This window comes from Zingiber officinale, chromosome 11A (genome assembly GCF_018446385.1).
Source record: "Zingiber officinale cultivar Zhangliang chromosome 11A, Zo_v1.1, whole genome shotgun sequence".
Classification (NCBI taxonomy): domain Eukaryota; kingdom Viridiplantae; phylum Streptophyta; class Magnoliopsida; order Zingiberales; family Zingiberaceae; genus Zingiber; species Zingiber officinale.
The window spans coordinates 52252575-52269140 of NC_056006.1; the positions used below are offsets into that span (position 1 = coordinate 52252575).

General features: G+C 38.7%; 1 protein-coding gene across 1 annotated transcript in view; it reads left to right on the top strand.

Moving 5' to 3' along the window:
- The first annotated feature begins 5767 nt into the window (after positions 1-5767).
- LOC122031393 (cytochrome P450 71A1-like) overlaps positions 5768-16566 on the top strand; it is a 36583-nt gene continuing 25784 nt past the window's right edge. Inside the window, exons 1-2 of the mRNA XM_042590509.1 lie at positions 5768-5807; positions 5910-6021. Coding sequence (XP_042446443.1) covers positions 5768-5807; positions 5910-6021 — 152 coding nt within the window. The remainder of the gene's footprint in view (positions 5808-5909; positions 6022-16566) is intronic.

Sequence of the window (16566 nt, forward strand, 5' to 3'; positions counted from 1 at the left end):
TGGGTATATGATGTGGATTGTACATAGGTGGGTATGTGTTATAGGAGTCATCTCGTTGACCGTGCATTTACATGTGGTGTGTACATACGTATTTGTCATGTACTTTTGGAGGAGTTGTGTTGATTGTATGTTTGGGGTATATACACCTGTCTGTTGTATTTTTATTGGTGGATACATGTTGATTGTACTTATATTTTGCGTATGTGTGTCTGGTGGGATTATTGAAGATCTTTGGTTGATTATACATGTGTAGTGTGTACATATGTTTGGTGGGATACGTGGAGGTATCATGACGATTATACTCTTATTGGAGGTATTTATGAGGTTTGGAGTTGTTGCATGGATGATGATTATATATATATATATATCATGTTCATCATTCATTGCATCTGATGACCATTATCTCCCTTGTGGTTGAGAGAGTCATCAGTTGGTTTGGGAATAGCACCGCACACTCGGCCACTCATGGGTAGTGGTAGCTGGAGCAGTTGCTGCTAGTCCTGTCGTGCCACCCGGTCATGAGGTTTTTGTGAGATCAGCGTTGTGAGCAGTCAGGGACCCTGATACTATGTAGCTAGATAGTTACTAGTGGACTGTCCGCCTCGTCCACTATATAGTGGGCTGGAGGGTAGTACAGTCGTCACAGACCCAAGCCTCTCGTCCATACAGGGGTCATGGTGTCTGGAGAGGTGGCAGGGGTGACCATGGAGCATGCATGCACTTTTGCATATGATGCGCGGTGCATCTGGGGGGATATATCTGCATACATGCCTAGTAGATACTAGTTGCATGTGATTGTGATTTCTTGCATTTGATTGAGCTATGGTTGTTGCATATGGTTGTCATGCTGCATACATGTCATTTATTTTACATGTATATGCAGTCGTATTTATATTGCACAGGTGTCATGGGTACGTCTGTTGCAGATCCGGTGAGTTTACTGATCATTGTACCATGTGTTGATTCCAGATTAGCTATGTATCTGTCATTATGTTAGTTGTGGTTTGTACAGTTTATATGTCAGGTTATTATGTCAGTTATGTTTAGGTGCATTGATTATGATAGTATGATCATGTTCTTTATTCCCTACTGAGACTGTATACTTGTGATCTCCATGTTGTTTATGGACCATGCACTATCTTATCTATTACCCGCTGAGTTACCTTTACTCACCACCGCATATATATCTTTATGTTTTCAGGTAGATGGTTGGAGTGTCGCTCGGAGTATCCTGTCTGTCGGGTCCTACATCACATCCGAAGGTCGTTTTTAGTTTTGTATATGTTTTATTTGTATTTGTTGTATTTGGTGGGTTGTTGTATTTGTTGTTGTGGTTGTTGTATAAAGCCTAGCCGGCTAGCAGTTTGTTGATTGTGTTGTATTGGGCTTTCCGTTTTCGTTTTTCCGCTGTGTTGGTTTTTAGTACAGCCGTGTGGGCTGTTTTATATATAACTGCGTGGTTGTGATTGTTTCATTCCAACCGTGTGGGCTGTTATTATAACTGCGTGGTTGTGTATATAATTATTCCAGCCGCATGTGGCTGATGTATATTTTGTTTGTAGTGATGCTTCATATTGTCACAGGTACAGGGGAGATGCTGCCGGATTTTTGTCTGGTAGGGACTTCTTTGGGGGCGTGACAATTTAGTGGTATCAAAGCGGGTACAACACCTGTTTTGTTTTGTGTTCGGTTTTTGAGTTAATCTGATACCAATTTTTGGTATTAGAGCTAGGTTTGATGCCTGTTATTCATGTTTTTGGACTTCGTGATTCGATTTTCTTGATGTGACTTTTCGGGTTTTGGGACCAGGCAGCAGCAGGACATCTCCAGGCTATAGGAGGTATGTTTGCATATTGTTATCATGCATTTCTGTTGGTGTATGTATTGTTGCCCCCATATAGTTATGATGTGTGTTAGTGTTCTCTTGTTAGTACTTGCCTAGTTGATTGTATCATGCATTTCATTTGTTGGGTCAATCACTGATCATGGTTGACCTAATGGAGATCAAGGATTACAGTCTCAAGGAATTTGTTATATCATACTACCATTTGTGTTAGTTACTGCTACTACTAGTTGGTTGAGATTTAGAGTCACATACCAGTCCCTGTTATTATTAGCTGGATAGTGAAGGATATCTATATACTCATGTTGACTCTGTTGGTAGAGTGTCGGTTTACTCCTGTGTCTTCAGTTAGTCTATGATTGATTTACTTGGTTGACTTGTGTAATTATGTTTTGACTTACCTTAGTTGGCTTTGTGCTCCTGTTAGTTCGGTTAGTAGAGGATTATTTTAGATTCTTTTTGGTTAGGTCTATAGAGGACCGATTTACCCTGGTTGACATTTGTAGTTGGGTATCGATTTACCTTAGTTTCGGTAGTGGATGATTGATTTACTCTTGTTGGATCAGATAGTGTTGATCGATTTATTTTGTTGGCCCGACCAGTAGGGGACTGACTTACTCTATTTTTAGAGATTCCTATCTTTGGGATGTTTATACTTGGTTAGATATTTTGACTTGTACCGGTGTAGAAAGGACTGAATTGGCCATATACCATTATTGGCTTAGTCAGCTATAGAGGATCGATGTATCCTATTCCATGAGGGCTTTGACTATGGATTGTCTGTACCTGGTTGGGGGCTAAGAAGGTACATTCAGATAGGATACCGCACAGTGTAGAAAAGTGTAAAGCTACGTGCTTAACACTTTGAGATACAACCGTTACAAGGGTATAACTTCGAGAGTACATTTGGATATGATGATCTTCAAGGGGTAGAGCGTCGATTGACAGATATTTTGATTAGTTGTTTAGTTGTAGCGTTCCTCTATCCTTGTGTTCATTGCTCGATAGTGGAGGTTGCTGAGCCTCAGGGTGGAGCAATCACAGTATGATGGGGTACAAGACAATGGTTAGACGACTCAACTAACATTGTCTCTATGAGGTAGCTCATGACCTTGACCACATGATCATTTTACCAGATCTTGTAGTCTATATCTCAAATTAGAGGGTTTGACCTTTTATCGATATTTGTCGAGGGACATATATAGGTTGATTATGAGGGTGGTGGAGATACTCTCTTGATGGGTAGACTTTTAGTCAAGAGGTTGTGTGACCCTTTGACTTAGGATTGACCTTCCTTTACTGTGGATATTTGATTACTAGAAAGGATGAGATGATGAGATTTGTCAGACTTTTTGGATACACTTAGTTTGTTGGTAGTGAGTGTTGAAGGTTGGATACTTTCCTTTTTCTCCATCTTTGTTTAAGAGACTATCCGGTATGATTGATTGGTGTAGAGGATGAGTGGAGATTGGTGAATATTGGGAGATCAGGTGTGGTGATATGTTGTCTTTTGATGATCTATTGGTGGATGTTTAGTTTGATGATCTATTATTTGGAGTTTGATGTTGATTAGTGACATGGAGTGTGGTATGTCTGTGATATTTATGGATTTGACGATTGTGGTTGGTGATTCGATCATAGGTTTGCTGTTGGAGATCTTACGGTTGAGTGTACTTGTTGTACGGATATTATGAGTCTATGATTTTATCGTTTAGGCTTACAATACCCTAGACATCTTATTTTCATGGACTCGATGTATTTGGTATTATGAGGGTGTTTAGATCAGTTTTCATTGTCTCCATTGACGATGTTGTGATCTATTTTCGATCCGAGTTGGATCACGTACATTAGCTTCGCATAGTGCTAGAGATGTTTCGACGGAAACATCTATATGTGAAGTTAGTAGTACGTATTGTGATTGTCTATTACGAGTTTTTGGGACACGTTGTGTTTAGTAGAGGGATATTAGTGGATGTACAGGAAATATAGGCTATTACCAGTTGAGAGTAGGCGTAGTCTATACCGGAGATTCGCTGTTCCTTGCATGGTCTGGATGGATATTATCGGAGATTAGTTGAGGGTTTTCTCCAGTATTTGTGTCGTTGACGGGACTATCTAGGAGGGGTATGGAATTTTCCTGGATAGATGTCTGCGATGTCAGTTTAGATAGTTGCACCTGTCTTAGCGATGCTTTCTAGTGTAGACGGATTTACACTCTACACAGATGCATCGTACCTGGGGTTTGGTCCAGTTTCGATATAACATGAGCAGAGTAGTTAGAATTCTCGTGTAATGAGAATTAGATTCTTTATCTTCGTGAGAGATCATGTGTGTTCCCGAGTCACTTCTTATCCGGAAGGAGTTACTGTAAGAAACACATTGATTTGAATTTGTAATACATTCGGGTGACACCCGATGTATAGAGATTTGAAGCATTCTTATTGGTGGAACGATGTGAAGAAAGACATTGCGGATTTTGTAACTTGATGTCTAGAATGTCAGCCGGTAGAGGCTGAACATCGGAGATTAGCAGGATTGTATCCGTTGATTTAGATACTAGAGTGGAGTTGGGAGCATGTTATGACGGATTCTGTTGTGGGATTATCTTGGACATGGAGAGGATATGATGGTTTGGGTAATCGTTATTAGTGACGACTGTGCACCCTAGCTATTGATTTGTAGGATAGATTCTTTTGGATTGAGTAGTAGGATAATACTCTAGAGGGATTACTGGACTGGATGATGAATCTCAGAGTATTGTTTTGGATGGAGATCAGTGATTTCATGTCATGGTTTTGATTATGGTTACAGCAGACTTTGGATTAGGAGTTGCACTTTGGTATAGATTTTCATCTCAGACTGATGGATAGTTTGAGCGCTCTATACAGGTGTTGGAGGATTTATTGATAGTGGATTTTGGATTCTAGAGGTGTTTGATTTATCCACAGTTAGCTAGATTGGAGAGTGGGAGTAGCGGGAGTAGGGTGAGTTCATAGCTCACAGAGTTGTCGCTAGTCACTTGGAGGAGGATTATCATGTTTAGAGATATGTTTATGATACTAGGGTTGGAGATTTGTTTATGATACTTGGATGACTGACATATGAGTATGTTGATTGGTAGTTACTTCGGAGGAGGGTCTCTAAGTTGACCAGTAAATTTGGGTACCAAATTTTTATTAGTGGGGGAGAATGTAAGATACCGTAAAATTAAATAATAAATGTTATTGGACGAAAAATCTTATTGGATTTTTCTAGGATTTTTAGAAATTTTTCGGGATTTAAATGGAGTCCTTATGACTCGTTTTGAGGGGATGATTCAGTGGGCTAGGTGGAAGCCTGTTTGCGGTACCCATTTAAGTGAGGAAAAGTTTTAAATTATAAATTCTTTTCCTTTATTTTTCCTTTCTCCCCCAAACGCCGATCCACCCGACCCGAACCTTTCTTCCTCTCTTTCCCGATCGACGCCGAATTCCCCATTCCTTCTCCGGCGATTCCACCTCGTCCGATCGCCGGCCACCGCGAGTTCACCGCCGGTGGTAGTCCTTCCCTCCGCGTGCTCTACCAACGCCCTCTCTTTCTTTCCTCTCTCTGGTGGCTCTGCTCTAGATCGCCGACGGGGGAGCCTACTCCACCTGCGATCCCGACGTCGTCGCATCATCGGAGGGTAAAGGTCATCGGATCTCAACGGGAATCGGCCGTCTCTGGTTGAGCGGTCGTCTCCTTGGCCATTCTTATGCATGATCAGCATCTGCTCGGCGTCTAGGGCATTGCGGGTGGCTCTAATCAAGAAGGAAAACCAACCCTAGCTTCAATTCGATGTTGTTTTCTCCTTCTCGGTTTGATCCTGCTGTGAGTATTACCCGACCGCCATTTGATCTCTCATTCCTCCACCTGATTTCGTCGCCTCTTTGCTAGGATAGCTCGATGGTAGCCAGGTATCACAGTGCGAACCTCTACTATTCCAGTAAGATCAAGAGTTTGATTTAAGGTATGATCTCTGGATTAAGAAGATTATTGATCAATAATTAATCTTGATTTCTAATGTGGAGTGTTTTCCATGGATTAGGAGGTTGGAATGAAGGGGGCAGCGGGTTTACTAGGGGTTCGTCCATGAGTTTCCAGCAGGATACCACTTCAGCTCTTCAATTGTGGGTCAACAGCAATTCATCTGGTTTTAGGTGAGTTTTTGAAGATTAATTACATGTCTATGTTTGAGGATATTAGGGGATGCTGGTTGCATTGGTTATGAATTTGATTAGTTGAAATGGAAAAATTATGTGAGGTTGATTCATGGTTAGGGAATTGGAATTCGGCTGTGATATATTGATTTGGATTGAATCTTGAACTGATTAGTGGATTTAAAAGGATTTATGATGAGTTTAGATTAGTGTTTGATGATAATGAGTTATGTGAGTTGGATTTAAGATGTGTTATTTGTGAGATAGGATTGATTCATTTGTGTGTTAGGAGATTAGTGTGCATTTTGTTGATGAATTGGTTGTTGATGATGATGTTAGGTTGTTGTGGATTTGTGATGGAGATTTAATTTTATGATAGGTTATTGTGGGTGGATATCATTATATGGTGGATTGGTATTTAAGAGATGGATTTGTTATTGGAATTAAATAATGTGTTGATTTGGAAGATTAGTCAGAGATCAGTTTTGATTGGAGTGATCCTATTGGGTTAGGGTTTTTATTTAGCTATTTAATTCAATATGAATTTAGCTAAATAAAATATAAACATATTGATTGCTGCAGGACTTTGATTCGGGACTAGCGTCTCGATGCGGGATTACTTGGCACGATCTACATCTTAAGGCGGGTATTTCTTCCTTGTCCTCTTTATAGTTTCTTTGAAACTTAGTGCATGGTTTTTATTGGATGAATTAGGCTGCTTTATCTTATATCATGACCGGTTCCTGTTTTTCCTGCATGATACTTATGCTTGACCCTTGTGATGATCTATTTAATTGATATACAGTCTCCACTCTTGATATCTACTCTGTTGTGATTACACGTGTAGAGTATGTCTTGTAGGGATTGTCGGGTTGTTGGTATTACCATGCTGATTGGGTATATGATGTGGACTGTACATAGGTGGGTATGTGTTATAGGAGTCATCTCGTTGACCGTGCATTTACATGTGGTGTGTACATACGTATTTGTCATGTACTTTTGGTGGAGTTGTGTTAATTGTATGTTTGGGGTATATACACCTGTCTGTTGTGTTTTTACTGGAGGATACATGTTGATTGTACTTATATTTTTGTGTACATGTGTCTGGTGGGATTATTGGAGATTATTGGTTGATTATACATGTGTAGTGGGTACATATGTTTGGTGGGATACGTGGAGGTATCATGACGATTATGCTCTTGTGGGAGGTATTTATGAGGTTTGGGGTTGTTGCATGGATGATGATTATATATAAATATATCATGTTCATCATTCATTGCATCTGATGACCATTATCTCCCTTGTGGTTGAGAGAGTCATCAATTGGTTTGGGAATAGCACCGCACACTAGGCCACTCATGGGTAGTGGTAGCTGGAGCAGTTGCTGCTAGTCCTGTCGTGCCACCCGGTCACGAGGTTTTTGTGAGATCCGGCGTTGTGAGCAGTTAGGGACCCTGATACTATGTAGCTAGATAGTTACTAATGGATTGTCCGCCTCGACCACTATATAATGGGTTAGAGGGTAGTACAGTCGTCACAGACCCAAGCCGCTCGGCCATACAGGGGTCGTGGTGTCTGGAGAGGTGGCCGGGGTGACCATGGAGCATGCATGCACTTTTGCATATGATGCGCGGTGCATCTGGGGGGATATATCTGCATACATGCCTAGTAGATACTAGTTGCATGTGATTGTGATTTCTTGCATTTGATTGAGCTATGGTTGTTGCATATGGTTGTCATGCTGCATACATGTCATTTATTTTACATGTATATGCAGTTGTATTTATATTGCACAGGTGTCATGGGTACGTCTGTTGCAGATCCGGTGAGTTTACTGATCATTGTACCATGTGTTGATTCCAGATTAGCTATGTATCTGTCATTATGTTAGTTGTGGTTTGTACAGTTTATATGTCATGTTATTATGTCAGTTATGTTTAGGTGCATTGATTATGATAGTATGATCATGTTCTTTATTCCCTACTGAGACTGTATACTTGTGATCTCCATGTTGTTTATGGACCATGCACTATCTTATCTATTACCCGCTGAGTTACCTATACTCACCACCGCATATATATCTTTATGTTTTCAGGTAGATGGTTGGAGTGTCGCTCGGAGTATCCTGTCTGCCGGGTCCTACATCACATCCGAAGGTCGTTTTTAGTTTTGTATATGTTTTATTTGTATTTGTTGTATTTGGTGGGTTGTTGTATTTGTTGTTGTGGTTGTTGTATAAAGCCTAGCCGGCTAGCAGTTTGTTGATTGTGTTGTATTGGGCTTTCCGTTTTCGTTTTTCCGCTGTGTTGGTTTTTAGTACAGCCGTGTGGGCTGTTTTATATATAACTGCGTGGTTGTGATTGTTTCATTCCAGTCGTGTGGGCTGTTATTATAACTGCGTGGTTGTGTATATAATTATTCCAGCCGCATGTGGCTGATGTATATTTTGTTTGTAGTGATGCTTCATATTGTCACCGGTACAGGGGAGATGCTGCCGGATTTTTGTCTGGCAGGGACTCCCTTGGGGGCGTGACACCTAACCCATATCAGTTACAAAAAAGGAAAGTTTTCTAAAAATTAAAATCCACTTTTCAATCTACAAAAAAGGAAAGATTTCAAATATTTTCTTAATCTTTTGTAAAAATCTATAAAAGAAAAGATTTAAATTTTAAACTCTCCACATAAGAAAAAATTTAAATAAAAACCCTTTTATATTATATGTGGCCGGCCACACCTAGCTTGGACTCCAAGCTAGGGCCGGCTACTAAGCTTGGCTCAATCCTTGGGTCTTGGCCGACCCTAGCTTGGGTTCCAAGCTAGCTTGGCCGGCCACTAAAGAGTAGGTTAGAAGGTGGGTATAGGTGGTTATAATTCTCTATGTACAAGAGGCTGCGATAGGGACCGAGAGGAGGAATTGGTTTTGGTCTCCCAATGAAAATAAGCTTCCCATGTTCGCCCCAAACACACAACTTAATTTCATCAATAATAATTCATATCACTAAAGAATTACTATTGAACTACCACACCAATCCCAAATTACATTTTGGGCTCCTTCTTATTATGAGTGTGTTAGTCTCCCTGTGTTTTAGATGTTGGATGTCCACTAATTAATTGAGTTACTTACAACTCATTTTAATTAATGTCTTAGTCCAAGAGTAGTACCACTCAACCTTATCGTCATATCGGACTAAGTCCACCTGCAGGGTTTAACATGACAATCTTTATGAGCTCCTCTTGGGGACATTATCAACCTAGATTACTAGGACACAGTTTCCTTCTATAATCAACAAGACACACTATAAGTAACATAATTTCCCAACTTATCGGGCATTTTGATTTATCGAGCTAAATCTCACCCTTTGATAAGTCAAAGAAATAAATATTAAATATATATTCTTGTTATTATATTAGGATTAAGAGCACACACTTCCATAATAACTAAGGTATTATTCTTCTATCAAGTCAGTACAAAAAGAACTTACCTTACACTTGGAGTGTACTTAGTGTAATTTATTAGTCAAGATAAACTAATACCTAATTACACTATGACTATTCCAATGGGTTGTTCCTTTCCATCTTAGTTGTGAGCAACTATTTATAATTTATAAAAAACTGATAACATGATCTTCTGTGTGTGACACCACACACCGTGTTATCTACAATATAAATTAATTGAACGACTACACTTAGTATATATAAATGTAGATACTTGACCAATGTGATTCTTATTTCTAAATAAATGTTTATACAAAAGCTAGGTTATTAGTATACACTCTAACAAGACTTAATATTGTCCCTATCTGATTGGAAGTCAGAATCCGTGTAACCCACAGGGAGTAAATCATCTGCTTGGTAATCCAACATATAATCTCTAGTCCTTCTCAGGTACTTTAATATATGCTTTACGGCAGTCCAATGTCCTTGTCCTGGATTACTTTGATATCTGCTAACCATGCCCACGGTAAAACAGATATCCGGTCTCGTGCATTACATTGCATACATTAGGCTTCCTACAGCTGAAGCATAAGGAACTGCCTTCATTTTCTCTATCTCTTTTGATGTCTTAGAGACATCTCTTTAGATAAAGATACTCCATGCAGAAAAGTTAGAAATCCTTTCTTGGAGTCTTGCATGTTAAAACGAGCTAGGATAGTATCGACATATGAAGCTTGGGATAAGCACACCATTCTTTTCTTGCGATCCCTTATTACTTTGATCCCGAGAATATGTCCGCATTCTCCCAAGTCCTTCATATCGAATTGCTTGGACAACCATACCCTTACTTCTGACAACACTTTGACATTGTTGGCAACTATCAAAATGTCATCTACGTATAATACAAGAAATACCACCACGTTTCCGTCACACTTCTTGTATACACAAGACTCATCCGGACACTGAATAAATCCATAAGACTGAATTATTTCATTAAACCGGATGTTCCAAGATCTTGAAGATTGCTTCAGTCCATAAATAGATCGATTGAGCTTACATACAAGATGCTCTTTGCCCTTTGCAATAAACCCCTTTGGTTGCTTCATATGGATGTTTTCTTCAAGACTTCCATTAATAAAAGTTGTCTTGATATCCATTTGCCAAATCTCATAATCCATATGAGCAACAATAGATAAAAGAGCATGGCTACTGGTGAAAAGGTTTCCTCATAATCGATTCTCTCTTTCTGAGTATACCCCTTCGCAACAAGCCTTGCTTTAAAGGTTTCCACCTTCCCGTCTGCCCCTCTTTTTCTTTTGTAGATCCATTTACATTCAATAGCTTTTACACCATTTGATGGTTCTACTAGCTCCCATACTTTGTTAGAATACATAGATTCTATTTCTGAATTCATTACTTTTTGCCAAGATGTTGCATTTTTATCTTGAAGTGCTTCGTCATATGTTCGGGGATCAGGTTCATGTTTACCTGGGATCAAGTCTGAAGACTTTTCCAAAAATATGAATCTTTTAGGTTGCCTAACAACCCTCCCACTATGATGAGGCACTGTCTGCAGTTGTGTATCATTTGTGATACGTGTTGCAGTTTCTTAGTTTCTTCTGATATTTCATCTTGCACTGTTGGTACTAAAGTAGACGTGCCCTCTCTTATTTCTTCTAGAACAATTTCACTCATGGGCTTGTGGTTTATTATATAGTCCTCTTCTAAAAATCGGACATTAGTGCTAACAATGACCGTCTGATATTTAGGACTATAAAACAAACCTATAAACAGGAGAACTTCTGTACGAGATTCTAACTTATTAGCATCTCCCTTCAGCACATGTGCTGGACTACCCCAAATCTAAATACGACTCAAACTAGCCTTACGCCCATTTCACAATTCTATAGGAGTAGAGGGTACTGATTTAGAAGTTACCAATTTCAGAATGTACACTGCCATTTCTAAACCAAATCCCCAGAATGAATTTGGTAATTCTGAATAACTCATCATCGATCTACCCATTTCCATAAGAGTCCTATTCCTTCATTCTGCCACACCATTCTGTTGGGGTGTACCAGGTGCAGACAATTGGGATTGAATCCCAACCTCTGATAAGTAATTCCTAAACTCTCCTGAGAGGTACTCGCCACCATGATCAGACCGTAGTGTCTTGATACTTTTACCGTGACGTTTCTCCACATCAGCCTTGTACTCTTTGAACTTATCAAAGCACTCAGACTTGCGGTACATCAAGTAAATGTACCCATATCTCGAATAGTCATCCATAAAAGAGATAAAATATTCGAAACCACCTCTCGCCTGGATAGTCAAAGGTCCACACAAATCAGAATGAACCAATTCCAACACATCTTTTGCTCTATACCCCTTGGCCTTAAAAGGTCTCTTGGTCATTTTTCCTTCCAAGCAAGATTCGCAGGTTGGAAAGTTTTCCAACACTAATGAACCCAAGAGTCCATTGGCGATTAGCCTTTGAATCCAACTCAAGTTAATATGACCAAGTCTTAGATGCCAAATATATGTTTGGTTCATTTTTGAAGGTTTCTTTCTCTTATTAGAATTAGAGGATGTGTTATTAATTTCCATTTGTTGCTTTGTGGGAGCTATTGGATTTAGATATATAAATTGCCAACTAATGTACCAGAACAGATAACTACCCTATTTTTCTTGATAACCACTTTGTCATCAAAAGAAACAATATATCCATCCAAAAATAGTTTAGAAATTGAAATTAAATTCTTTCTAAAACTTGGTATATAAATACAATTTCTCAAAATTAAAGTTCTATTCCTATCAAATGATAAGTAAATATCTCCCACTACAACAGCCACCACTTTCGTAGCATTGCCCATGTAGACGGTTATCTCTCCTTCATACAGTTGTCGGGTTTCCTGGAACCCCTGCAATGAATTGCAGACATGATTAGTGGCTCCTGTATCTACACACCAGGTACTGGTAGATAACACCGATAAACATGTTTCAACTATTAGAGAATAAGATATACATTTATTGTTTTCTTTCCTACGAGGACAGCCCGCCTTCCAATGTCCAAACTGTTTGCAAATGAAGCACTTACCGTTCGGCTTCTTCACTACTGCTTTTAGTATAGTACCTAGAGATCGATTCACTTTCTTTACTGAGCCAGCTTGTTGCTTCTTCTTTTTCTTGCCTTTCAACTTAGAAGTAGAAACATTTTCAGCCAAATTAATTTGAGAATTATGATGAAATAGCCCTTCTTCTGCCTAAAGTTCTGTCATTAGTTCTGCCTATGAATAAATCCTTTTATTCATATTGTAGTTCAAGCTGAACTGCTCAAAATTTTTGGGTAGCGTTTGGAGAATAACATCGACCTGGGGTTCCCCATCGATTTCTGCTCCAAGGATTTGTATCTCGTTCAAGTAAGCCATCATTTTGAGGATATGATCCCTTACGGGTGTTCCCTCTCACATGGTGGGTGTCATTAAGTTTCACATAGCCTCTTGCCTAGCAACCCGATTTTGGTGTCTGAAGAGTTCCTTGAAATTGCACATCATGTTATAGGCATTAGGCATGGACTAATGCTGATGTTGCAACACATTTGATATATAAGCCAAAATGTAACACCGCGCTATTTCATCTGCCTTGACCCATTTCTTATGATACTCAATCTCCTCTTCACTAGAATCACTATTAGGCTCATTAGGGTAGACCTCTAATAGTACAAACTTATAGCCTTCAGCAGTTATGACAATGTCCAGGTTTCTTTTCCAATCTATGTAATTTGGACCAATAAGTTTGTTCTCTTTCCGAATAATAGCAAGTGGGTTGAAAGTCAACCTAAGAATCACAAAATAAGTTTTGGTCAAAACTTCAGAATTTAGAATGATATTGATTCCTCAAACAATATCATTTAAATTCACCAACATCTCAAACCACCATGAATTTTATATGCCACGATAGTGTGGATGTATACAAATTCAAACATTTGTAAGAGGAGGTTTTACCCATTAATTTTATTATTGTCAACCTAACTTTATGACAAATAAAATTAATAGTTGGTATTCCTTTGGTCACACAAATAATAGCAGTAACTCCGATGGGGAGGATACTATTAAATGCGCCTAAGTGCTTACCATTACATGATATTTAGTCCATTAAATAGGATTGCACCCCTTCAAATGGAGAATATCACGTATTCCTAAATAATTTCCTATAATCATCCATAAAGGAAGTTTGATCTAGTGATCTGCAAACAAACTCATCCGATGTGGAGGAAGGCACTCAGAGCCAACGGGCAAGTTTGTTTGCATCACTTACAAACCAGTAATGGAGACTGTGGAATTTATTTATAAATACCTCTCTCACTTAGTTATTTGAGATGAGGATTTTAACATGCACACACACATCACAGAAAATAAAAGCAATAAATATGGCAAAAAATCCAACTATTATGGCCTCTTCCATCACTGTCCTCCGTGTGCTGCCAGCCCTAGCAGTCGTCAAAACTAGCCGCCAGCACTAGGGCTCATGACGTCGCGTCCATCAAGCTTCCTTTTCTGCTACACCTCTGGTCCTCAAATAGCACCACGCCTTGCAAGGATACGATCCGCGACAAAAATAAAATTTTACATATTTCGATCTGATATTCCACAAAGGAATGTACATAAAGTCTAGATCAAACAAAATGTAAAATCCTAAAACTAATACAGCTCCTGCTGCATTTAATAAATATAATCATGCACACACATAAAATGCCCTCGACATGTCCGAGGGTCCAATTACACACAATCACAATAGGCCATAATAGTTGGAGCCTACAACCACAGAGTTAATCTATTTGCACATCCTACTATTATCCTGCCTAAAATATGTATAACATGTGCATAATTAAACAAAAACCAAACACACAGAGGTATAACCTAGCTTTGATACCAATTCTTGGTTGCTACTCGGAATACCATCCTAGTTCCCCTTGTTGGTTGCTACTCGAAAAACCTAGAGGTTCCACTGTACAAAAATTTTGTACAAAGGTCTGAACCTTTTCCTAGTTACCATGTGTTCTTTTAAATTAAATTTTGGATCGCCTGCGGAACTTAACACGTTTGATCCAAAACTTAATCTATTCGTTCTTTTAGGTTTTGACTTGGGTCTCCTGCGGAACTTAACACGTTCGACCCAAATCACCTTAAGTTATTAATTCCATTAAATATTAATTTCCATAATTGGTTCCCAGTACTGACGTGGCGAGGCACATGGCCTTCTTGGATATGGGAGCAACCACCACCGACTAGACAAAACCTTTTATGGAAAGCTAATATTTAATTTCCTAAAATAACTTTAGGTTAACCGAAAAGAACAATCAAATCACAAGGGAAAGAAAAACAAAAGAACACTATATCGAAAACAAATTCGAAACTCTAGAATCGTATGCCTCTTGTATTTAGTATTATTTCCATAAATAACTAGCATGATGCGGAAAGGAAAAATTACTAGTTATACCTTCTAAAAAGACCTCTTGATCTTCTACCGTATTCCTCTTCTAACCTCGGATGTTGTGTGGGCAACGATCTTCCGAGATGAGAACCACCAAGCACCTTCTTCTTCCTTGCAAGTTTCGGCCACCACAATTCTCCAAGAGAAGTAGAGGTCCGGCCACCACCACCAAGCTCCAAGGGATGCAAGAAACAAAACCACCTTTCTCTCCTTCTTCTCCTAGCTAGAACCAGCCACCATCAAGAGCTCCAAGAGAGGTTGCCGCCGGCCATAAGAAGAAGAGAAGAGGAAGAAGCTAGGGCCGGCCACCAAGGAGGAAAAGAGAGGAGAAGAATAATAGAGTTGATCACCCGTGAAGGCACCTCTACCCCCTCTTTTATAATCCTTGGTCTTGACAAATAAGGAAATTTTAATAAAAAATTCCTTAATTCTTTTGTCATAAAAAAGAAAAATTATATTAATTAAAAAACAATTTTCTTCTTTTAATAATAATGGCCGGCCACTTCTAGTTCCCCAAAACAAGGAAAATTTAATTCACACAAGAATTAAAACTTCCTAATTTGTTTCTAGAAATTTATAAAAATTTCTCCAATAATTTTCATCCCTTCATGATTGGTTAATAAAAAAGAAATTTTATAAATTAAAATTCTTCTTCTAAACAAGTGGATAATTTCCAAAAGGAAAGTTATCTCTAAAAATTAAAATCTCTTTTCAATCTACAAATAAGGAAAGATATCAAATCTTTTCTTAATTTTTTGTAGAAACTAATAAAAGAGAATATTTAATTTTTAAACTTCTCTTTTAAATTATTATCATGGTCAAAAATGAAAGTTTTTTTTTTTTAAATAAAATCTCCATTCAATCTACAAATAAGGAAAGATTTCAAATCTTTTCTTAATCTTTTGTAGAAAGCTTTAAAAGGAAAGATTTAATTTTTAAACTCTCTTTTAAAACTATGATATCCACATAAGAAATAATTTTAATAAAAATCCTTTTAATATGATGTGGCCGGCCACCCAAACTTGGGCTCCAAGCTATTGGTCGGCCACCTTAAGGCCAACCTTTAGGCTTGGCGGGCCCTTAGCTTGGCTGGCCCCTATTGGTTGGGTAAGAAGGTGGTATGTGGTGGTATAAATCTCTATATACAACAGGCTACGATAGGGACCGAGAGGAGGAATTGGTTTGGTCTCCGATGAAATTAAGCTTCCCGTGTTCGCCCGAACACACAACTTAATTCCATCAATAATAATTCATTCCGCTAAAGAACTATTATTGAACTACCGCACCAATCCCAAATTACATTTTGGGCTCCTTCTTATTATGAGTGTGTTAGTCTCCCTGTGTTTAAGATGTCAAATGTCCACTAATTAAGCGAGTTACTGACAACTCATTTAATTAATATCTTTGTCCAAGAGTAGTACCACTCAACCTTATCGTCATGTCGGACTAAGTCCACCTGCAGGGTTTAACATGACAATCCTTATGAGCTCCTCTTGAGGACATTCTCAACCTAGATCACTAGGACACAGTTTCCTTCTATAATCAACAATGCACACTATAAGTGATATCATTTCCCAACTTATCGGGCTTATTGATTCATCGAACTAAATCTCACCC